Source organism: Strix uralensis, chromosome 24, assembly GCF_047716275.1.
Source record: "Strix uralensis isolate ZFMK-TIS-50842 chromosome 24, bStrUra1, whole genome shotgun sequence".
NCBI classification, from domain to species: Eukaryota; Metazoa; Chordata; class Aves; order Strigiformes; family Strigidae; genus Strix; species Strix uralensis.
Window position 1 is genome coordinate 6,906,616 of NC_133995.1, and position 24,116 is coordinate 6,930,731.

Here is a 24,116-nt window from a genome sequence, read left to right on the forward strand (position 1 = left end):
CAGGCTGTGCTCAGGTATTCAGGGCTTTTATTGGACTATGGATTTCCTCCTCTCTCTTGAAAAGAGATCATCAACCAAACGCCACGCGAAAAAAACAACCAACACCACACCAGCCATGGTGAAGGCACAGAATGTTGGAGTTTTCACCGGAGCTGTATTGTAGGATTCCTGAATATTGTCCCAATATAAACAACAGAGGTTGTATGGAAAAGCCAAGACTTACTCATTGACTTTAAGAAATAAAACATACCTCTTTATTTACAAACACAAAAACTAACATCACTGCTATATACTACCATCAAGCCAGTATCTGACAAATATTGTACAAAACTACAGATACCAAAAAATAAAATAAGAGATGGAAGAAAATAAACCAAGGACATATACACTGTACAGAGAAGTTTTAACAGAAACGAAAGCTGGAGTCTGTGGCAAATCATATGCTTTAACACAACCTAGAGAACCATTGCCTGTACATCTTTTAAAGCTTGCGGGGTCAGCCACACCACATAGGGGTGGGTTTCACATAACAGTGTTCCAGGAAAGATGCGAGTCATCCTACGAGCAGGAAGAACAAAGAAAACTGATACTGTACACACGGGAATGAATTTCATTAAATGAAGCAGGCCACTGTACCAAAGCCGGAAATGAAAATGCCAGTTTTAAAAAACCTTCTGATTTAAAACGTCTCCTCTCTTCCCATGCTCATATCTCATGCAAGTACTGCACACTTCCGACTGCAAATTAATAAATCTCTTCACGACTACTCTTCCTAGTTTTGAATGTCTGAAGGATACTTTGCAAATTTAAATATGTAGTAATAATCTCAATAACTACATCTGGGGAAAAACTGAAAGTAACTGCATAGGAACTATAAAAGTCTATAAAACAAGGGGCATTAGGAATGAAAACTTTCTTTTCATAGGCGGTTGGTCTAGTACAGAGAGGTGTCAGGCTGTAGGTACTGGAGAGAGGAACTGTCTCTTCCCATTCCCACAAGGAAAATATTACAACCGCCTTTAAGGAATAAAAGGTTAAAGCATGTCTGGGAATGAGCTGTTAGCATTCATCTTTCTTCCATTCTTGATCCAGAAGTGGGAAAAAAAAAAAACAGAAAAACTGCTGTTTCAGTTCGGAGAAATATTGGTTCTGTTTTTTCTCTCAGTGCCAGTACCTACTAGCTAAGGAGGAAACCTGTTGTTTCTGATAGGCACCTCACAGGAAAGAGAGACAGAATAAAAAGACTTGCAAGGACAGAAAGAAACTGCCAACATAGCTGTTCACATCACAGGCTAGAAGAAATCATATAAACCCAGTATTTTAACTAGAGCTACTTTCACTTGTTCCTTCTCCCATAAGCAGAGTCATCCTTCATATCTAAAATATCCACAATATGAAGATTCATTCTTTGCAGACTTCAGAGGGTGTCTTGATTCTTCACAGTGGATCTCTATCCACTTGAGATGAAATCAAACCCGGCACATAATCGGCAGCAGTGTTTCACTAAGCATGTCAGCGTAGAAGACATCACACTGAGCTAACAGAAAAGCTGAGAAGGTAACGCAGCTGGCATAGAAGGACTTACAACTCACTGAAATGAAAATTAACAGCAGAGAAAGGGAAGTTTGCAGGATACACAGTCATACGGCATTGGAAATAAAAATACACACTTTGGGTCTTCTTCAATCCAGGAACAAAAAAAAAAATATTTTAAAGACAATGGCTGATAAGCTCTGGAGTGGCAGAGTGTTGGGTACCAGCTCACTTTAGAAATAGTGATATACGTCAACACAAAGGCAGTCCAATTAGTCTCTTTGCAAATCGCACGACCTGAGAGTCAGCATCTTACACTGTTCCATGAAGAGGCAGTTAAGGAGAAATGAAGGCCGTTTCCTCTTCCATATTCATTTCTTACAAAAGTCACTCCCTGAATCCATGAACAATCAGTCTGCTGTATTAGTCAGTCCACTCTGACTGAGCATTTCATCTAGTTTCCACATTATGGTGCCAATATAGGAAAGAATACAGGAAGATAGAGAAGAGTCTTCATAACAATTCTGAGATTGCACCACCTGCTAAAGAGATCAAAGACAGGTGAAAAATAAGTAACCAGACTCAAACAGATGTTACCAGAAACCAGAGACCACCAAATATGGTAGCATTTCCAGAAAAAAAAAATGAAAGAGAACAAGATTTTCTAGATAAAGCCATTCATTTCAGAATGAGATATACTCAACAAGATACTATCTGTGACAAACTGAGAGCTCCAGTATTTCTGCATTTGTATTTGAGATCCCGTGCACAGGCATGGACAAGGTGGCTAAGGATCTCGGAGCTTTTACTCCACAAAGTTGCAAGCAAACTTACCTGGTGTACAATTTTTTAATTCATCAATCCCAAAATCTCAGAGCAAAAGCACAATTGAAAACAACAAGTTCCACCTCAGTTTGGGTTAAACCAGATTGCCGTAAGATTTTATTCTAAAACTACATAAAGTGGATCAAGCTTCTCGGTTTGTTTATACTGAAACCTGATTTTGACAGAGCAGCTTTAAGAAGCCATTTACTGCCAGACTGCACAGCACCAGGCTCCAAGCCCCGGCCACGCAGCTTGCAGAGAGACACTGTATTATGGCACATCCAGAGGAGAAACACTTGTTGGGCGACTGTTTTAGCGACTGATTAGTTACTACAGAAAGTGACAGCACAAGGAACTAGCACAATTAACAGCTTCATGCACAAGAGACAGAAAAGGCTTCAGGATCCCAGGCAGGTGGCCATTTGAATTTGGAAGTGGGTTTTTGCACATGGTGGAACACCAGCAACCCCAAGAAAAAACTGGCTGCCCAAAACAGGAATTGTAAGTGCAAACCGGAAAGAGAACAAAGGAGGACAGGCATGAACTTCATGGACTAGGAGCCTACTGTGTGTTTGGAAAGATCCAAGTGACAGTTTCTTTCAGTGGACAATCTGTTCTTCTCATAACATGACTCACATAGACCCTTCCAGCACTGCCTGCCAGGATCTTCTGCATGGACCTACCATATGGATCTATTAGATCCTCTTAAGTCAACAGTGCTGTAAAAGGGAGCACAATAACAGCTCCTCATGAGACACAGAAGTCCATCAGAGCAATACTATTTGCCTACAGCTAAAGAACAAATGGAAAAATACCTTAAAGTGCTTACAGGCAACAGAGACCAGAAGTAAATTTTAGAAAGTTCTACCATCTCCAATAGATGGGTGAAAGTAGGGAACTTGGGTCTACACCCATTTGTTTGTAAGAAAAGGAAATTTTAGTGTCCAAAAACCAAAGCTAACTGTGCTGGCACGGATATGCACATCCCAAGCTCAGCAGCAGTAACATTCCACTGTTGTCTTTTATAGCAAGTCAGATTATATTATAACAACAGCATGGGAACATTACAAGCAAAACCACATAAAAAAATCTTCCCAGTATGGCTTTGCAGGGACCCATAAAAAAAACAAGACAGGAGTCTGTCTAGAACGTTTCTTCACTTGAAACGTGTTAGAGGAAATAGGAGTATTATTTTCCCAGCTCTCAGAACAGGCCGATGCAACAGTGATCACAAGCTGCAGGAAGAAAGTACACTGAGATCTGTCTACAAACATAAATCAAGCAGATCAGTAAAACAAGTTGATAACAAAGTTACGGAAACATACCTTGAAAAGGCTGAACAAAAATATTTGCTATTAAAACTACTTCTCTGAAAACAGACTGCTTATACAGCTACTTAAACATGGAAAAGTCAAAACAGCCAGCATTGGTTTTTTGAAGCAAATGATGACTGAAATTCGTTTTGGAAGCCACGTTGTTAAGCGTCCCATGCACGATCCTTTCTCATTTACCTCCTTTTGCACATGGCCATGCTAATGAGCAGCGTGACAAAAGCAAGCAATCAACAGGCCTGCTGATGAAACTGTTACACTCATTTGGTCTCCAAACCAGTCTTGTCCATCCAGCATGGTACAGGAGCCGTCAGGATGTGCCACAGGTGCCAGCAAAGACACCTGAGGATCCACACAATCCAGATAATTCCTTACTATCATACTTCAAAACGTACTGGATGCCCCCTAATGACTTGAGAAGTCAAAAGAGAATCACCCTGTCCAGTCAATCTGACACTAGAAGCTAACTAGTACAAGGTCTAAGGATATTCTTGGCTGTTTAATTTCTGGATTTTGCAAGGTGTAGTGTGAAAGGACTAAACAAAAGCTCAGAAAACATCCACCATGTTTTTCCATGTATAGACTAAGTTTCTTTTATCCCACTCCCTTTTTCCACAAACAGCAATTACCAGTACTAGTACAAGCAACGTAACAGGAGCTGAGCAGGAAGGACAATGAGCAAGGTGGGTAGCATAGGACCAGCAGTGAGGGAAGGAAGGGGGGGAAATAAAATCACTTCTGTACAGTCTAAAATCCACAGCAACAGCTGCTGAGTTCAAGGAAATGCAAAATTTGAGATATCTGTTGCATTGGTCTTTGAAACTGTTTATCTATCAACCCCGAGTTTTTCATTACAATCTAAAAAAAAATAAATGGAGTCCACCTCACTTAATCCAAACATGAGCTTTCTTTACTGCGCTTGAATGAACTTTTGCCAAATAAGAAGCTGAAGCAGCAAATGAGTCAGATGGGAAGCACTTAGTCTCTTTGAGACTAAGTCTGGGCTCCAACAAAGGTGACTACAACAGTCCTGTCTTAGTATAAAACCAGTAATATATGACCAGAAAAAAAAAAAAAAAAAAATCAGAAAAGTCCACCAAAACCTATCCTCATTTACAGCAACTGTACTTTCTAGACTTTACTAAGGCTGCTGTACAGCCAGGAATAGAACATTCAGCTCCTGAATTTTATCTCAGGGTTCATTTATCAAACTGACCATTACCCATTTCTCAGTTCTGCTTACAGAACTCTTCTGTTCTTCATCACTCTGCCTAGTCCTGATGGCACAAATGTCAATATCAGTTTCAGAATCCTTCACTACTTACATTTTTTCCCCTCAAAATCAACCCACGAAAACCAAACACTATTACTGATTAGGTAAGAGTTGACAAAAGTTATCGAAAAGATTAAAGTTATCACAAGATTTTTTGCTTTTGAAATAGTGCTCAATCTGTATCAAAAACCCTACAGGCTCTTGATATGCAATAAGACAGGCACGGATATCAGCTTTATTACAAATTTTGAAAGCACTTCCACTTTAAAAAAATGTAAAATTTTGCCTATCCTTGACAGCAGCCAAACATTTAGTGCACAAGTGCCATTTGGGAAGCTAAAACGCTATGACTATATGAAGTCAGGGTCTGTACAAAGCAAGGCCACCAAGCAAGCCAACGACGCTCACGCTGGGTTCCTTACCTGTCAAAGGCTGTCCCAGCTCCGCCTGCACTTTACCCTTCGCTGCTCCTTCCAGAGGTAAAGCACCTCTGTCCCCTTTGTAGAGTTTCGGTTTAAATGGAGAATCTTTGTCTTTACCTTTTGATCCTTTAGGCCTGCCTGCTTGCTTCTTCTTGGATTTACCATCTCCCTTCACACCCAGCAGCGGATGGACTTCTGTGGAGAGACAATGTGTTACCAAAGCACATTAGCCCTTAAGGTGCTTATATCAGCACGTACAGCCCTTGGCGATAGACCCAAACAGCACAAAAATTACAGTTTCGGGATGCTTTTGCTCATTCCTAGCTTGCAAAATGCCAGCGAGTTTGCAGAGCTGGTGGCTAAATGTTGTAAGAAGTGACTTCGAAGGAAGGAGAAAATTAAGGAGCAACCTTCTGAACTTCTGGTCTTCAGACAAAGCTAAAAACCACCTCAGATGCAGAATAGGCACTAAACCAATGGCAGCTTCTACACACCATCATTAGGTACTCCTTGTAGTTCAATGTTGGTGGTTTTGGGCTTCTTCTTTGGTGCCTGAGGTCCATCAGAGGAGGACTGCCTCTTCTTCTCAGAACCTATTCCCTCATCAGTTAAAGAGCTCTGAACCGCGTCCGGTGGAGGTCCATAGGGGTTTTCTTCTGGATCTTCAACTTCAGGAGCAATGGGCAAGTAAAGCAGAGCCTTCGAGTCCTCCAGTTCTTCATCACTGTGAAGGAAAAGAATTTGCTTTCGTTTAAAACTAGGGGTTATTAGAACATATTATACAGGGAATATTAGTGATAAATTTTGTATTCATACTCTGAACAAAATATTCTTTCACCTGCTACAGAAGGCAGCAATGGGATCCACACTAGTTACATCCACTTCTTCATCTTCTGCAGCATCAGCACCTGAGAACCAGGAAAAAAGGTGAATTAAAGACAGTAAGGAAAAGACTTAGAAAGAATGGAACTGACTGCGTTTCAATGTCTAAGCATACAGAAGTGTGAGAATTAAAGCAGAAAACAAACCTAAAATACTTCCTCGTAAATCCATCAGGGTTTTACTTTTCTATGTTCTGATATAGACCTGCTAATATAAAACACCAGTAATAAAGCTAGATAAAAGATTTAAAATCTTCTAAACGTTTTGTTGTTTTCACTGAACTAGTTCTAAATCTGATGAAATTTATTTTAATGCTTAATTCCCACACGCCGACGTTACACTTGAATATTAGAAACTGCTAAACAACAATGAATCTAAACAGCAGAAGTGCTGCAAAGCCTGGTAATCAGGACAGCTCCGTGGTGAGCTGGGAATAACCCTTATTTCTTTCCACAGTTTAACCGTAGCCTTTCACAATTTTTGTACACGTTTTTTTGGCACCACCACGTGGCCAGGTTGTGCTGCTGTCCATTTGCTACTGCTTTCTGCTTCAAGGTGTATTGGAGAGGGGAGGCATCGCTAAAAAATGTTGTATGTCAATTAGCAGGAATCGTACTGACTGCGTTAGTTCATACATCTTCATTTATCCACTCCTGCTCTGTCATTTAACACCCACGTATACTCCCATGACCACCAGTTTTAATTTTTACTGTGGTCACGTAGTCAGAATACAAACTATTCGCTCCATAGAAACGCAGTTCATGGGTACCTGTCTGTTCTGGTTCGCTCTTATCTTCATCTTCAATATCAAACTCCGACTCTCTCTCTTCATATTCTACATTTTCATCCAGCTCTTTGAAGTCAGGTGCAAAGGCACTCCAGTTTTCCTAAACCACAAATTCAAAATGATTTTCACCTTATGCAAAGGGACAGCAGCCATAGTCAGGACTCATGCAATTACAGTCTCATTCTGCATTAAAATCCCCCAAACCACACACAAGATCACAAAAAAAAAAAAAAAAATCAACGCTCATTTAGGTCCAGTCACACGGCAAATTAGGAACTGCACAAGTTAGTTCCTACTGAAAATGCAACATTGTAATATTCCTTAAATATTGCAATGCACGTCATAAAACAAATGTATGTTCACATTTAGCCACTTCAGTTTTACATCATGCCCTCAGATTTCCTGTACTTAAACACCACATTCAGAAGGACACCGTTCCCACATAAAACGTCCCTGTTGATGATATTTAAGACTTAATGCAAAGCTTAACTAGTTCAGCAACTGGAGTACAAGTACCCTCCTCACATTCAACAGGTGGCAAACGTGCATCAAGTTCGGCGGGTGAACGTAAAAAACCTGTCAAATGGGGGTTTAATACAGGATTTCAACATGCAACCATTCAGTCTACTGGGATGGGGAGCACTGGGGAACCCTCTCCAGGAGACAATCTGAAACACTTACCACTTGATTCTGAGCCCATATTGACACTACACCACTGGAAATAGAAGCTATGATCGGTCGGACAGGATGCCACTAGATTTATTTGGAAGAAAAAAGATGAGCTTCATTGGTAAATGGAATTAAGAAAGCTTAGTTTTCAAAATAACAAGAAACAGTAACAGCAGACAGTTTTCTTACTGCTACATCCAAGAGCAGCTCTCCTCTGGTCCCGTGGAGGATTTTCACCAGGTTTCCAATACTCTTCTCCCAGATGTACAGGGCATGCTGTCGTGCTGAACCTGCCACTATATATTCACCGTCACCAGAGAAACAGCACTTCTTCCACGGCGTCCTGCGGGCAGAGACAGCACCACAAGTTCAACAGTTAACCAGCAGCACAGTGGGGAGGAGGAAGGACCACAGAGTAGGCTTGTTCTTCAGACTGAGATCTTACATACTCCCACCCACAAATAACAATTAAACTTCAAACTGTGACAGACAGGTTTCAGACGAACACATCTATCTACTACACTGAGTAAGATACTGAACTCCCCTTCATCCAGAGACTCCCATTAGTGCTGAGCACACAAACCCCACCTTTCCAAGGGAGGCTGAGCAGCCATTCTGCTGCCTCTTACCTGTTCACTAAATCCTGCAGCTTCTGCATCGGTTCAGGCTCCCCATCCCGTCCACAAGTTAGAATTTCACGGCCATCGTACACCCTGATTATCCGGTCAGCTGTGTTTATTAAAAAGCAGCTGCAGGAAGGAGGGCACAGAACATGCATTGCATTAAAAGACTAAGAAAATAAAAAGAATCAGAAAGAACTGTGGGGGTTTTTAAGACTTTGTATGCTCTGTCAATCTACCCTACAGTCTTCAATTCATTTTTAAAGATACCACATGATAGATGAAGTAACTCACCTTCCTTTCCGAGCAAATTCAATCGATTTAATAGCTGTGGTGTTGCTGGTTCCAGTTGTCACTCTGAAGGAAGCAACAAGATCCTGAGTGTCTGTTTTTAAGACCAAGATCTGAAAATTAAGGAGCCAGAAGGCAATCAGTGTCTTCATTATAACTCATTCCCCTTTGGGTACCTTTCACGTCAGCTACTAACCCTGACAACAGAAGCCTCAGCAATCTACACAGGAATAGTTGGGATTCTGCAACTGCAGTGCTACTACAGTTTCTGCGACAGTTCTGCGACATAAACATTGGTTTATTTACACCGGGAAAGGATCCAACAAATACAGTCAAAGACAACAGCAACAAAGAGCTAAGCCAGACCAAGGTTATAGTCTAGAGATCTTCAAAGATAAAGTGTGATGCTTTATTCTGAATATCATATCAATGCAATATCAATTACTCAAGAGACATTCAGGAAGCCTTATTTCTATACTAAAACAAAGAACACAACCCAGAAATGTTAAGCATCTCGATAAAGACAGGAAGTAATCTAAGTTATTGCATCCAGCACCACCTGCTGAAGTCTCACCTTCCCCTTGGCATTGCCCGTATAAATGTATTCCCCTCGCCTGTCAAAGGAGGCCACAACATTGAGATCAGAATCATCATCCACAGGTAGGACAACGTGTTTGGAGTCTGACAGCGTCAGCATCACCGGCGCCGACTTCATGGGACAAACCAAAACTCTATTTCTGCAAAGCAGAAAAAGAAGAGGGTGGTTTCTTCTCTGGGAAAGAATTTCTGCATTTAGAAGCAGAAAAAAAATCTCAGTCTATACCAAGAAATACAGAATACCTCTGTATTTTTATTATCTTATTTTGTCTTTGTTACTTTAATCACAAAACAACATTAAGCTACTGTCTCCTTTCATTTCCTTTCTTTCTCTGGAAGCTTCTCCAAGTTTATGCAGTAACTTGTAAGCTCAAGGAGACATTTCTACACACATTTCCAAGAATCATCCCTTTGTTTACTCTCCTCCCATCCTGATATTTTCATAATAAAAAGAGACATGACAAATCCAGTTAGAGCCCTAATCACAATACGATACACCGAAATAATCTATTAGATTTAGAAAAATCACTTTGCAAACTGCAGTAAAAACATTTTAATAATCGTTCTACCAAAATGAGAGCATTCAATCCTTTTTTCACAGGACTTACTGGTCTCGAGGGTGGTACTGAACTTTCAAGATAGGCGAAGGAAATCGAAATCTCTGGTCACAGTCTCCAGAGAGCACATCCCACTGCGACACAATGTTATCCGTCGAAGCACTCACCAGTTTGTGACCATCTCGACTCCAGCTACAGTAACAAGAGGCAGTTCAAGGTTACTCCTTAAATGTACAAAACATACACCGGCAGTTTAAAATCAGCTGACTCAGATGTAAATCTGTTAGCGCAGAAAACAACCTAACATCCAAAAACTTAACAGGCACAGCATGTTTCCACGCTCTCTTAAAGAAAACTCTCCCGAAACATAACAAAGTATCCCACAAGGAGCTGGCATTTGGGCAATCAGCACGCCCAGGGATTAAGGGCCATCAGGGTACCAGAGCACCTGATGCTCAGCAAACACGGGCAAGACCAAATTCTCACCAAAATGATAACAGCCTTTTGCACCTGATGCCCAGGCTACAAGCTATATTACGACTAAACAGTGAATCCGGTTGTTCTGAGAAAAAAAATGAGCCTTTGCTCACCACAACGAGCAGACAGGGTGAATGTGAGCGCTTATGATTTTGGCGATGCCCCTGGTCAGGAAGTCCCAGATGACGATGCGCCCGTCGTTGCAGCCCACGGCCAGCAGCGTGCCCCAGCGGTTGAAGGTGCAGGTCAAGGCCATGCTGATGCAGTCCAGCGTGCCATCGGCCTCCTGCGGGGAGAGGGCAGCGGAGGGGGCGGTCAGGCCGCCGCCGCCCGGCCGCCGAGCCGCTCGCAGCAGCCGGCGGGCCGGGGGCAGCGCCGCGGGGCGGGGAGGACGTTACCTCGGGGTAGTTCTGGCCGAAGGATTCTGCAACGAAACGCAAAGACAGCGCTTGAGTGAGGCGCGCCCGGAGCCGCCCCCCCCGCCCCCGCGGCCCGCTCCGGCTGACCGCGCCGCGCCGCTCCCCTCCGCCGGGGCGGCGGCTCGGTGCCCGCCTGCAGACAGCCCCCGGCCCGGCCCGGCCTCCCCCCGCCGCCGCCCGCGGCCCGGACCCACCGAGCAGCTCCAGGTTCATCGCGGCCGCCGTCCCGCTCCCTCCGTCCCCGCCGCCGAAGGACCCCGCTGGGGGCCTGCGCTTGCGCCGCCCCGGCGTTCGCCTGACGAACCCCCGCTCCCCTCCTCCTACAGCCCCGCGGCCCACCGGCCCCTCACAGCCCGGTTCGACCCGACCCGCAGCTGCCGAGGCTCAGCGCCGCCTCCTCCCGGCGCGGCGGCGGGACCGGGGAGGGCGGAGGAGCTCGGGAGCGCGACGGGGCTCAGGCAGCGCGACGGGCAGCCCGGCGCCTGCGCGCGGAGGGTTCCGGGCGGGCCCCGCGACCGCAGGCCCAAGGTTCCGGGGCGCGGCGGACGGCGGAAAGAAAACACCGAAAAGAGGCGGAAAAAACCACCGAGAGCGGCGGGGAGAGGCCGTTCACAGCAGCTTTATTGTGCAGCGCCCGGTAGGCGAAGACTGAACTCACAGTCGCGTCTCTTACAACACACGGAGTCGGGGAGGGGGGGGTGGTTAGTACCGCGCGGATCAGATACAAAAAAATAACAACAAGAATAATAATAATAAAATACAGCGGTTGAGCTCGGTCATTCCGGTTATTGCACTTTCTCGTACGCGCTCGGTAAGCCTGTTACATTTTCCTTTAACGCCGTAACACACACCAGGCCTGGCCCCGTTCCCCCCGGCCGCTGTAAGAACATTTAGTGCTATTTTATTTTTAAGCCCCGAAGGAGTTGGAAGCAGATAAAAAGCCACTTTCTCCTGAAAAGGACAGTTCTGCTTTAATTTAAAAACAACAAAAAAAACGTGTTACTTGTGTAACTTATTTAAGCTAAAATTAGCAGGGCTGCTGCTCTCCCCCAAATACTGCACCCAGGGCTGGGATGGGGGGGAGCCCAGCCAGCCCCCTCACAGGTAAACACCACGCCTGCTTTTCAGTCCCAAAACAAGGCATTTAGTGTAAGTAATAATCATCTGAATTAACGTAAGTATCTGGTACTTCAAGACACCCAGTAAGTGCCCTGCAGACTTCTGCTCCGGCAGCGGGACCCAGCAAAAGCAACATCACTGTGCCAGGCTGCCGCAGCCCCCCAGCCCGATCCTCGGCCCGTTCAGTGCAAGTGCCTTTTCCCCCAGCTCATCCCACTAAGTGTAGTGTGAAGGAAGGGCTTAAAACTGGGCTGGGGAGGCTGAAGTGCAGAGCAAGCTCCTCTTGAGCCTTGCACTGACCTAGCGACACTTCTAGCAGAGCCACCTCAGCACCTGAACCTCATACCGGTGACCTTTGTTAAACAAAGCTTTTTTCCCCCCAAAATCTCCACTTCAGGTTTACAGGAAGGGAGATTCTGTTCACAGAAGTCAGCCTCTGGGCTTTAGCTTGTTTGAAGTGGCAATGATCATGTTACTGGAACAGCAGGCGCTGGTTTGTGCCCACAGACCACAGCAGACAGTCCACTACCTGGTTACAATGCACAAGTTAAACGTACCCTTTTACAACATAACACTAAAACATGTTGTAACAAACACCTTCAGTAGAGTGAGGCGATAAAGGTAGCCTGATCTGGGAGAAGAGTACCTCCTCAGGTCAGTCTCACTGCACCAGGCTCAGAGGTGTTTGAGCGTCTGGTACCGCTTCCTATTTACAGTCTGTGGAATCTTTGAATAAAGGGATTATTCACCTTGTTTTCCTTGCTCTAATGGAAGCGAGGGGGGAGAACACTAAAGATAAACAGGGTGTGTGAAATCTTAAAACAAGTTCAGTCAGGCAGACTTTATACCCAATGGGAAAAAAAAAATGCAGAGAAGTAGCTGGACTGAGTTTGGGAAAACCTGCAGATCTACACTGCCACACATGCAAAAAGACAAACCAAATGGAAAAACGACATCAAGGTAGCTACAAACAACAATAAAAAGGCAACAGATAAGTGTCTGGAGATGGCTACACAGGAAAAGCTATACAAGACATTTCTGGAATTGCATATACAGAGATTTAAATTTTATTCATACATTTATTATTTACACAAGCTACCTCTATTAATTGCCAGAGACTGACCTTGACTTTCCTAGTTTTAAATAAAGTTACTAACCACCACGCACAGCAGAACGGAGTTAATACTGTTAGTGTCATTGGTGGTGTGAGCGTGCACCAAGGCAGTGAAACGCCTCACGAGTCTCCTCTGGAGGAGTATTCCTCCTCCCGCACGTGTGGCTCTTGGGTGCTGCACTGGAGCAGCTGGCGAGGCTGTATCTGGATAGAACCATACTGTTAATGCCATCACAGACCTGAAAAATGCCCACACGTGCAGGTAAGTAAAAAAGTCTTTTTTATATAAAAAAGCGCATTAATTCTGTTTATTGCACAAAGAAAGGAAGATTTCAACTAAACTAATACTGCAGGGTTACGTATCCCTTTCCTTTGTTCAAGCTGTTTAACAGGCAGACTATCAGTTGTAATTTTGCTGTGTACCAGCCAGTAAATCCCAGCGACAAGGTGCAGTAATTCCACATGCCTACACTACTTTGGATGCAGCATGCTAGCTTTCCTGGGAAACAAAGCCATTGCGTGCCCATCCTCTGCAGCTGGGAGGAACAGCAAACCCAGGGAGAACTTGCCAACTCAGTATTTCCTCATGTAGTAAACAAGGTGCATTTTCTATTTCAGCCTCCACCCTGTAAATATGTTACATTAAGATCAACCCATCTTGCCCCAGAAATGCAAAAGGCAAGGGTATTATTTTCAGAAGCGGCCCTCTTGGGAAGGGCAGCAGGAGCACCCCAGCCCACACCTTCCTTGCGAAGGGTTCCTTCCCCCCCATTTTTTATTCTTTTCAATATAGCCAAATTAGAGATCCCAGAGTGAAACGATCAGATGAACAGACACAGCCACAATACACAGCTACTGAAGAACGAAGGGCCTGGTTTCCCTCGAGTATGCTCTCACCAAGCATGTGACTTTAAAAAGAGCTGAAAAAAACCTTATTTTTAAAAAATATGTCTGTCACAGCACAATTTAAAACTGTCATTGCCTTTACAACTAATTCAAAAACCAAATTTAATTAAAATGAATTGGCATTTTCCCCATGGACAGTCATTAGTTGTAATGACTTTGTTTCGGTATTACAATATGTCATCTCTGAGCAGTCTTTCATTTTACCAGAAGACTGTAAAAGAAAGGTCAGGTTTCTTCAGACATTCAAAGAACTATTATGAAGCAAAATTACCAGAAAAAGAGCTTGTTTACAGAAGAGGTGAAGGGTACATAAGAGATAAATAGCTTATAACTTGGGGTATTTGCACTGCAGTGGAACAGTAGATAAACCCCCTTAGGTAAAACATGGAAGCTTTGCTCCTGTCAATGTAAACATTTTGAGTGTTGCAAGAAGCTAGTACAGAGAGGTGCTCTTTGCTTCTAAACACTTCCTAGCCTAGAGCCTCTGCTTTCTCTTTCCTCTCCAGCCGCACTGTAACTGGTGCCAATCGACAAGTGATTGGGATAGTTGTGTGGACCGAAGGCCACCCAGGACCATCAGCTAAACGGGGAGAGTTTTTACTTTACTGAGTAAAGACTTGTCATGGATCAACTCCTGGCAACAGAGACGCTGCCTGAAACACGCAAGATGCTTTTCTTTGATTGGTGTTTGTGTGGGATTGGCAAAAATCCCTTTTAGTTCAAGGGCGTGGATTTTCTATCGTATTTGCACAACTCCATAATAAAAGCCGCAGCGGGGTAACTAGCATCAGTGGGGTGTACTGGGGGAGATTTCTCTGGCTGCTATTCAAGATGGAACATCCCCGAGATCTCACCTCTGTGAGCAATCTTCTGGTTGCTATTACCTGTCCCACTCATGTTAGCCACAAAGAGCTACATCTGAAGAAGCCATCTGCAGAGTTAGGGGTTCAGAACTCGCCCACAACTAAAAATTCTTCCGTGCTTCCTTTTCAAGTGGAGTCATCCAACCCTTTATTTGGGTGCTCAGAGCTTGACTTGCAGAGCCTGTCCATGATCCCCTGCAGCATAGGCTGAACAATCCCTAAGAGAGGGCGCTGGGAGGAGTCTCCGTCCCAGCAGGCTTCCATCAGCTGCCAGCATTCCTCATCAAACACCGCAAGACGCTCCGGGCGAACTCCTGGAAAATGCAGAGGGACCTGGTTACTCTCAGTGCACCCCAAATCTGAGGGAAGCTTTGTCTGATGCTTGCTGCTTTGGCACAGGCTGAAGTGACCGAATCGGACTGCCTGGGGTCTAATGCTCTCGAGAAAATCTTGCATTTCTCAGTGCTGCTGAGACATTTTGGGGAGCACTGCTGAAGTCACTCAGTACATCACGCACGCTTCCAGAGGATGGCCAACGCATTTAGTTTCACTGGAGCCTCCTCTTTGCAACTATTTGGGAGCAAAATTAACGCCCTCCCCTATAAGAAAACAACTCCCCCCATCCCACCTGCTCATAGCAGTGCCTTTGGGAGCACGTTCAACATGAGCACAAGCAGCGAGTGCAGCCTTCTGACCAAATACAAGACTCACTCATCTGCTTAATCTTTTTCACATGAGAAGGAGAGAGATTATATGCACAGGAACTAAGGATACAAAGTGGCAAAGCATTCTGATACCATGACGCAGCAGGAAGGATTAAGCTGCCACAAAACACAGTACCACACTAAACCTACACAAGCATAAGAGTAAGTTTGTATTTTGGGGCACAACTATCACAGTGTGTTTTACTCAACATCCACTCCCTCAACAGGCTGCATCTTAAGCATTTGAATGTAGAGATCACCACGGCCTCCAGAAATTACAAGGGATTAAACATTCTTTATGGGATCATGCCCGGCTGGTTCTGGGGTCTGGTTTACATCATAAGGGTTGTACCCATGGTTTAAGTGGTATATTTGCACAGCTCCTATGACACGATGGCAAAGAGGTGGTTAACTGAAAGCCTTTTTTATCCCTGCTAAATTTAGTTAGACTTTCAATAGAATATGTCCAAGTTTAACTAGAGAAGTGTTACTCTTTAGACTGTCAATGAAGCCATACAACTTGCACTTTTACCTTTCACTTACAAGAGGATAAAAATGGATTTCCTCATCTCCTCAAATTTTACTCAAGCATAAAGTATCAACCAGTAGAGTTCAAATAAGCCATTTATACCTCTTCTAACATTGTTCCAGAGGTGATCTTTGCTTGCACATCTCTCGAAAGCCTCTGGTAACTTCACGTGTCCCGAACAAATGTACCAAAACAGAATGCCAAATGCGTAAACATCCACTGAGTTATCATACTTTCCTGTGACGAAAATACATTTGATCAGCAGGGCAAACATCTTCATCACTGGAAACTGAGCAGTCTGAGAACTAATTTCAGCATTCCGCTTCCTCAAATTAAAACCACAACTTCGTTGCCAGAAGGCAAGACTTGTGTGAAGCCCAGTAACACATCAGGAGTCATTGCCAAAGGTGGAGGGATGAAAGTTAAGACTTTCCAGTTCAGAGGATTTATGCACTTAACCTGTACCAGCAGTTCCCCACCTGAAGTTCATGGACCACCGCAGGTACAGGTGCTCGGGTGTATTTCAGACTTAAACACCAACATTTATAAGACTATCAGTTCCGCCTGGCTCTGCTGCTAGCCCAGGAGTCTGTCGGAGCCAACATCAGCTTCTCAATCCGGTCATTTGGCAACTACTCATTTATAGCAAGTTCACCCACTGAATAAGAAAACGTTGAGCACACTAAGTGCATAAGGTCAAGGTCTAGCCTACTAGTCATGAGTATTTCACTGGGAGTAGTAAGAACCACCTGAGTAATATTTTTCTAAATTAAACACAAATAGGGTTGCTGCAATTTGATTGCAATCTTGTCAAAGCAGGGACAGCATCTCAGATAGACTAAAAGGATTCTGATAAGCGTGGTATGGACCTCTAAGTGCTACTGTAAGACTCAGGAAAAAAGCTTGGAGAGCACCTGCCAGAAGCACAACCCATACTGAATTGAACACGCTCCACATGTTAGTAACAGCTTGGAAATTCCTTACAGGGGATCCTTTCTGAAGTATTTGCCTATCAAAGCCAAATACTTCCACCTTCCCAGTAACTAATAATTTAACTTTCCAATTGCAAGAGTATTAATCACTTCAGCAAAGCTTATGAATCCCACAGTTCTCTTTCAAGTAAGCAAAGGTTTTAAGACTGACACTTAAAGTACAGGAAAAAATACATAGCATGCATTGTAAGCAGGTAGTCTTCTGGGTTTTGTTTTGTGTTTGTTTTCTTATTACTGTTCCCTCATCAACAAGTTGAGATATTAATTCAAAGTAATGGACTTCAATATTCAAGCCAGAGCAGGACAGTAGTGGATTCAATCAACGAGCATACCTGTAAAGAGCTCAGGAGCCATATGAATGGGTGTGCCTACAATACTGCCAGACATCATGGCTTCTGGTTTGCAGAACCCCAAGTCAGTGATTTTGGCTCGATTCTTTTTGTCAAGCTGTAGAAGAATCCATACACAGGCAGCTGATAACCATGCTTCTCAGTTTTAGTATTGTTTTTTAATATTAAGGTTTTAAACTACGGTTACATTTGAAGGGTTGGGCATTTTTCTTAAGTAAGCTTCTCTGATTACTTGGCTGCTCTTGGGCATTTACCTAGTTAAGCTCAGTAACAAAACATGCCTTCACTTGTCTTCTACAGAGGGTGTGGCTGGGATTTAATAGAACCAGGAACTGGAAGCCCTACTTGTAGCTCAAGCTTTCTACCTTCAAGAGAAGTCACTCTACTGCTCCCCTTCCCCTAGGCGCTCTGCCTGAAAATGAGTTAGGGAAACCTCACTGCAAGGCCAGTTGTGGCTAACAATACCACAAGATAAAAGATACTGTACGAAGAGCACTATTAACTTCACTTATATTATGCTTCTCCCTCCCACTAAAATGGCCTCATAAGAGTTCAGGATTAGCCAGATAAAAAAGTTTTCCTTACCAAGACATTTTTAAGTTTGATATCCCGGTGCACAAGTCCCTGACTGTGAAGATAACGGATTCCTTCAACTACATCCAAGGCAATCTGTAATCGTGTTTCTAATTCTAGCCCAGCCTGAAGAATAAACAAACACAGATTTAACTCCTCAAGCGGAAGTTACTTTCGCTTATTTGCCAAAAACACTGAAAACTAAGCAATTCTAGCTTTTAGATATTTAGGTGTGGATTTTTTTAAATGCGTATATAAAAAAATGTTTATACGCATACACACGTGGATTGTTGTTACCTTTAGTCCTGTATAGAGGTCTCTGTGCAGCCGTTCCATTATCAGTAAGACAGCAATGCTGGAGCCTCCTCCATAGCCATAATCTATCACTGAACCATGGAGATGTACAAGCCGCTCATGTGTCTGCAGAGACCTAGAGGAAGTTCAACACAAAGAGCTGGTCATTTTTATATCCTTCCTCCACCCCAGGCCAAGTCTCACGCTGTAAAGGAAAAATGCTCACTAGCTGCAGCTTTAGTACAATAGTCAGATACACCCATACCGTGTGCTGTACAGTGAAAATTCACAGCACCCCGCAGTTCTGAGGACCATAACAATATACAGCTGTCTGATCCAATTAAACTCAAGAAAGCCTATTAAAGGTTATAGTACCAAAGAAATACTGTATTGTTTCAGCTGTCTGTACTGCAGCACCTGCCTGCGGCTGTTTACTGAAAACGAGCTCTTTTTCTGCAGTGTAGACCCATCACCTTCTTTTGTGAATTCAGAGAGGATAAAGACAGGTTGGGAAAGGAGGGATGATTCAACACCAAAAATCAGTGGAGAAGAACTGTTTGCTATCATACTCTTTAATTCTAATTTACTCTGCAAAATAGCAAGTATTTGAACAGTGTAGACACCAGAGAATCAGATTAAGACAGGAAGGGACATGCCTGCCTACCATTCTGTGCCTGTTACGTTTTTGCAGCGGCAACGACAAGCTGCCTTGCCTTTGCTAGAAGTGGCAGGTTAGCATTTCATGAGGTCAAGTCACTGACTGCGGAGTAGAACTACAGCAAGCAAGGTTCTGCCTCTGCAAATGCAAATAGCATTTGTTTGCAGCAGGGAAGTTAAAGAGATCCACGTGGAATGAGAAAAGCGCTTACGGTACACACCTCATATAGTGAAACTCAAGTGCAAGGTCATTCCAGTGCTTCTCATCTGGAGGAACAACAGATTTCAGCGCACACGGGAAGTGCCCTCCCCAGCTGTCACACAGATAGACCACGCCATACTGTCCTCGGCCCAGCTCACGGCCCAGCTTTGGTTTGCCTGTAAGGCATAACATCCAGTTAGTCAGACATTAAAACATGTTTATCTCTTCCCGTACTCTATCAGGCTGGCAGCCCAGAGCTTTTCACGGGCCAGCAGCTGCAAAATTCAAGGTACTCAGTATGTGACAGATGGAGGCTCGCTGAAGTAGCTGAGTGAAAAGCAAAACACTCCTCCTACTCCTTTACACCCACTGACTGCTTCAGAAGGAGGGAGCAGAAGATAACACAGAGAACATGAAGCACAAAGCTCACCATGTAACAGCACATCCTGGAGGGACCTGCTCTCCAGTGAGAGTCGTGCCAGCCGAGGAGCATGATCCTTCCGCACCTTCAGCCACAGGTCTTCTGTCTTCTCCAGCCTGCCAGAATGGCCATCTTCTAACTACGAGAGATACCACATATACACTGTAACCCTGCCTGGTTTGAAGTGTAATGAGGTTGAGGGTCCTTGCACAACTGAGTAGAGATCCTACTTCAAGCACGCCTAGTTTGAAAACAGGACCTTGTATTAGGGCACCCACATCAGCTCCACCACCCCTCCCTACAGAACGGCAGCATTAACTGCACAAGCTGCTCTTTTAGCTATCTCTGTAATTAGAAATCTTTCCCATGAATGTACAAAACAAGATCTCCTTCTTAACAGCTCCACACACTCACCTGCCGCAGAGAAGCTGCAAAAGCTTCATGGGAACTGTTTAGCCTGGTCCGGAACTGGCTGCAAATGCTCTTGGCTAACTTAGATGCGCTGAGGCTCTCGATAGCATCCTGGGCAACCTTCCTCTTCCAGTCGCTGGTGATGGCGGGTGGGCTGACCCATGTAATCCGCTGGATTATCTAGTAAAACAGGAAACAGAATTAAGGCACTAGCACAAAAAAAGCAAAGGGTCAGTCAATTTACTCAGACTGCTTAGATGCCTTGTGATAATGTACAGTCACCTGCACATGGAGTTGGGCTAAATAATTACCTTACAGCAACTACTAACAATTTAGAGGTATTGTCACAACATTGTTGTACACGCACACTAAGTTATTTGATTTTTCTGAATATCTCCTCAGTTCATTCCTACAAGCCAACCACCCTTTCACATCTGACCAAGAACATACCCAGCTAGACAGCCACCACCTAGAAAACCACACAGTTGTGGTGCAGCTTGTAGGCTGAAAGAACAGGCAGCATAAGCAGTAACCCAGAGACTCAGGAAGAGAGGTGTTCCTAAACTGGTGAAAGCTACAGCAAAGCAGCTTTTTGCTGGACAGACACATTGGCAAGGTGCAGAAATCCCAGGTGTCGGTATGCACCACTTCCCTTAAATTGCTGGGTGATTAAGATGCCCTGCCCCACCCTTTATTAGAAGCCACAGAAATTCAGCTGCTGCACATCCAGTCTGGATCCTTCTCCCAGGCTGAAGGAGGAATCTGAAGGTTTGTTACCACTCAGCCTGCACTGCACCTATTTGGGAAAAACTCATATTCCTCTCACCCATCCATACAAGGAACCTCAAGAGGGAGAAGGCAGTAAAGGTCATCAACAGCTCAGAGCAGGAACTTCAGAAAGATGAATGCTTTGACAGACAAATTTAAAACAAAGACCCAGGGAAATCTGGTCTGCTCTGGAGAAAGAGTGAATTGACCTGAATCAAGATACATTGCAAATCAAACAAACAAAAAACCCACAAGAAACCCCCAAACCCAAATAAACAATCAGTTACACAAAACAAACAGCAAGAGTTTCAAAAGGCTGAACATTTCAGAACAGAGAGAAAACACTAAAGAGGTATTTGCTTTAAATTAAATATTAGGATCCCCATAAATAAACTACACAGCCTTAGTGCTGAGTGGGGAAGCGACAGCTTTCCAATGCACATGTCCAGAGTCAAAATTTAGAGAGCAGCTGTGAGTATTCACATTATTCTTTGCTCAAAAGCCATTTCACTATACAGCAACACATACCAGAAATAAATGATAAAGATGCCCATACCTGTTTGATCTGCTCCCACAGCATCCTGGTTACTGTTGAGCCAGAGTGGAAGGTGACTTCAACATGATAGGCTGCATTTAGTATCTGGAAAGCACCAGAAAGATGAAGGTATGGGAACCATGCAAGCTATAGTCCCTATAAAATATGCTAGACCCTCTGAAAATAAAAAAATGGGTACTATATGGGATACTCCATGACTCACTTGGTTCAATTCATTTATTGTATTAAGCTCATAGTGTGTTTCTAGACTCTAATCTGATTAGTATATACAGATTTAGGAAAGGTAAGTACTAGGCCTTTAAGTGACTGTTCCCCAGTTTTAGCACCTCCCTTAATGCCACCAGACTCACACATACTCCAGAGCTGTGTTTCTCTCATCTCACTGAGCATCTCAGTCTCCTACCACCCTTGCTGGAGCAGGATAAAGACAATTATTAAAGAATATTCTAGACAGCCATTTAAGCCACCATACCTGTTTGAGATAATTGCTTGTGATGTGTACAGAAACATCCTTTGACTTCTCCAAACTCCTTACAGGATGTACTGAAACCTCCCAAGACTCCTCCAGGCTCTTCAGACATCTCTCCAGAGTCCCTACAAAGCTCTCTCGCAGATAGTCCACTGAGCTAATTAACTTGTTGGCAACGGCTTGGTTTAGTCGAGAAATAATCAGTTCCTGAATTTGCTTAATACAACACTTTATGTCCTTGGAACTAACAGGTTCCCCATTCTCAGGAATGATGATATCTGCACAAAAGAAAAGAGGCATCTTTCGTATTCAACATATTGTTGCAACAACCAAGAGCTGCTTTGAGTGTTTTGCAAAGGAGCTACAGCACAGCCCCAGTCCAGCCAGCTTCTGCTCCAAATACTCCTTCACTATTTCACTCCTTCAGAGGTTCATAACTTTAGACCCAGATTAGAAACACTGTTGGCTTCAGTTCATAAGTTATACAAAAAAATTAATGGACAACAGAAGAACACATACACTAACTACTGCAGAGGATTAAATTTTTGCTGGTCTGCATGTCTAATGCTACAGTGCCAGTTTTACATGGGGTCCCAAACCCAGTCCTACAGATCTTGAATAATTTGCTATTCTGTGACAGAAAGCACTAAAGCATTACAGTAGCTCCAGGAATGGACACCTGGTTACTCCAGTTTCAGAGAAGCTAAAACTCACCTCTGACCAAGATGGAAATATTCTGATGTGTGCTTCCATTCACTGGTGTTCAAATTCACAGGATACTCAACTCTAACACCTGATAGACTCTATACAAGCATTCTGTAGCTACTACAGGTTTACAGTGGCACAGCGATGGCAAGCCAACTATCATCTCAAAAATTACAGGGCAGAAGCACAAAGCTGTCCTATCTAAAGTACAGATCAGGAAATTCTTCCAGGCCACGCTGCAATCCATAAGCACCGCTGGATGTTGAATGTTATGAAGAAAGTGATATAACAGCCACACCAGTTACATGAAATATTTTTCCTGGTACCTTGAAAAGGTTGATTACCACTTGGTATTTTCAAACAAACAGTGAGCAATCACTGCTCACGCACTGTAACCACTCTGAGCAGTACTACATTACTACCAGGAGCTGAAGACCTTGTCTCTGGATTTTGGCCAACAACAGTCTAGCCTACTTAAAACAAACCCAGTGATCGACAGATGGCATTAGCTCCTTGAAATAACACCTTCCTTCTTTTAGGATATTACTTCAAATACTGATAGCCAACAAGATGCTACACTCCAAGTGATATTTGTTGTGCAAATAAATATATACACATATTTTCTGCAGGTGTTTTATGTTGTGCTGCCCCTAAACACGCTCCTGCACATACAGAATCCTGGACTCAGGCACTAGTGCTCCACCTCTGTAAAGAGTAGGACAGACAGGATGCAGAAATTATACCTGCCCTGATAATGGAGCAGTAGCAGCCCTAAACAGGTAGAATTAACACACTCACTATACTGTTAGTGAGTCTGGGGGGGTTGGCAGCATGCAAATAGGTTATGTTACAATTAAACCAAGCTCTTTGAGGACTACATTTTGTATGGGCACGACAAAGCAAACATTTCAAGAAACAGGAAAGATCTTATTCATTTCCCACCTGCAGAAGCAAAAAGATCCAGACCCTAACCTGCAGGATTAAACATAATCTATTTTTCCTCTTCGTCCCAGGAGATACTTCCTCCCAGTTTCAAACTGGAGTGTTAAATCAAGACAAAAAATTATCCAGAGTTTTGGCCTCTCTCTCTCATGCCTCGGAAGAGCACTAAAGTAACAAAACCCATTTGCTTCTAATAGCCTAGAGTTATTTCTGATTTTATTTTAAATAGAAAAATCTTTCCCCATCAGCCCAGTGAACTGCATTTCCTTGGAACAGAAATGACCGTTACAGTAAACCTCTGCTTAGCAAGCAGAGGAAGAGAGAGCTGTGGAGTATCAACCTACAAATCTTCACTTTGATGTTTGTGACAGACCACGTATTCCTGCAGACAAGATTTGGATAGCCTCTCACCCTTCACAGTTTACACATCATTCTGTATGCTTCCAGCTTGTGTGTTCTTGGAAATTCTGGTACTATAAGATGTAGTGAGAATTCTCACATTTCCCAAAAACACACACTAAATGCCAAGCATAGGCCTCAGGATTTTGTTGTTGTGTTGATTTTGGTTTTTTTGAAAGGAAAACCTTACCTACCCAGAAGGATTTCATTTTAGAAGGTTCTATACCCAAGTGTCTTACGCAAACCTCTCTCAGACAAAGAAATCAAGCAGAAAGTACAAATCAAGCCTTCACCTCAAACAGCTTTTTTTCTTAGGACAGATTTATTCCCAAGTCTCAACACATCCACTAAGGCAAAGCTGGGAGAGTTTTCTTCTTCAGAACAGGGAATTAAAACAGAGAAATAAAATACCTGAACCCAGAACTGTGCAGCAAGCTCTGGGGGAAAAAGTCTGATTTA

General features: G+C 43.6%; 2 protein-coding genes across 8 annotated transcripts in view; both read right to left on the reverse strand.

The window, feature by feature from the left end:
• RBBP5 (RB binding protein 5, histone lysine methyltransferase complex subunit) overlaps nucleotides 1–11,128 on the reverse strand; it is a 41,478-nt gene extending 30,350 nt beyond the window's left edge. Inside the window, exons 1-14 of one of the 6 annotated variants that reach the window (XM_074893962.1) lie at nucleotides 10,878–11,127; nucleotides 10,663–10,688; nucleotides 10,378–10,550; nucleotides 9,839–9,979; nucleotides 9,208–9,370; nucleotides 8,637–8,746; nucleotides 8,352–8,471; nucleotides 7,912–8,065; nucleotides 7,735–7,806; nucleotides 7,036–7,153; nucleotides 6,223–6,292; nucleotides 5,879–6,108; nucleotides 5,502–5,579; nucleotides 227–2,075 (exon numbers count right to left, since the gene is read on the reverse strand). In XM_074893962.1, coding sequence (XP_074750063.1) covers nucleotides 2,047–2,075; nucleotides 5,502–5,579; nucleotides 5,879–6,108; nucleotides 6,223–6,292; nucleotides 7,036–7,153; nucleotides 7,735–7,806; nucleotides 7,912–8,065; nucleotides 8,352–8,471; nucleotides 8,637–8,746; nucleotides 9,208–9,370; nucleotides 9,839–9,979; nucleotides 10,378–10,550; nucleotides 10,663–10,688; nucleotides 10,878–10,896 — 1,503 coding nt within the window. In that variant the 5' untranslated portion in view covers nucleotides 10,897–11,127 and the 3' untranslated portion in view covers nucleotides 227–2,046. Of the gene's footprint in view, nucleotides 1–226; nucleotides 5,580–5,878; nucleotides 6,109–6,222; nucleotides 6,293–7,035; nucleotides 7,154–7,734; nucleotides 7,807–7,911; nucleotides 8,066–8,351; nucleotides 8,472–8,636; nucleotides 8,747–9,207; nucleotides 9,371–9,838; nucleotides 9,980–10,377; nucleotides 10,551–10,662; nucleotides 10,689–10,877 lie in introns of those variants that run through there. The other 5 variants (XM_074893960.1, XM_074893958.1, XM_074893961.1 and 2 more) reach the window with 5 other exon arrangements.
• A 158-nt stretch (nucleotides 11,129–11,286) lies between these two features.
• Nucleotides 11,287–24,116, reverse strand: part of DSTYK (dual serine/threonine and tyrosine protein kinase) — a 28,494-nt gene continuing 15,664 nt past the window's right edge. The window contains exons 4-13 of one of the 2 annotated variants that reach the window (XM_074893448.1): nucleotides 21,615–21,889; nucleotides 21,143–21,226; nucleotides 19,822–19,998; nucleotides 19,417–19,546; nucleotides 19,006–19,162; nucleotides 18,131–18,263; nucleotides 17,846–17,959; nucleotides 17,243–17,357; nucleotides 16,021–16,155; nucleotides 11,287–14,999 (exon numbers count right to left, since the gene is read on the reverse strand). In XM_074893448.1, the coding sequence (XP_074749549.1) occupies nucleotides 14,812–14,999; nucleotides 16,021–16,155; nucleotides 17,243–17,357; nucleotides 17,846–17,959; nucleotides 18,131–18,263; nucleotides 19,006–19,162; nucleotides 19,417–19,546; nucleotides 19,822–19,998; nucleotides 21,143–21,226; nucleotides 21,615–21,889 (1,508 nt within the window). In that variant the 3' untranslated portion in view covers nucleotides 11,287–14,811. The remainder of the gene's footprint in view (nucleotides 15,000–16,020; nucleotides 16,156–17,242; nucleotides 17,358–17,845; nucleotides 17,960–18,130; nucleotides 18,264–19,005; nucleotides 19,163–19,416; nucleotides 19,547–19,821; nucleotides 19,999–21,142; nucleotides 21,227–21,614; nucleotides 21,890–24,116) is intronic. The other variant, XM_074893449.1, reaches the window with a different exon arrangement.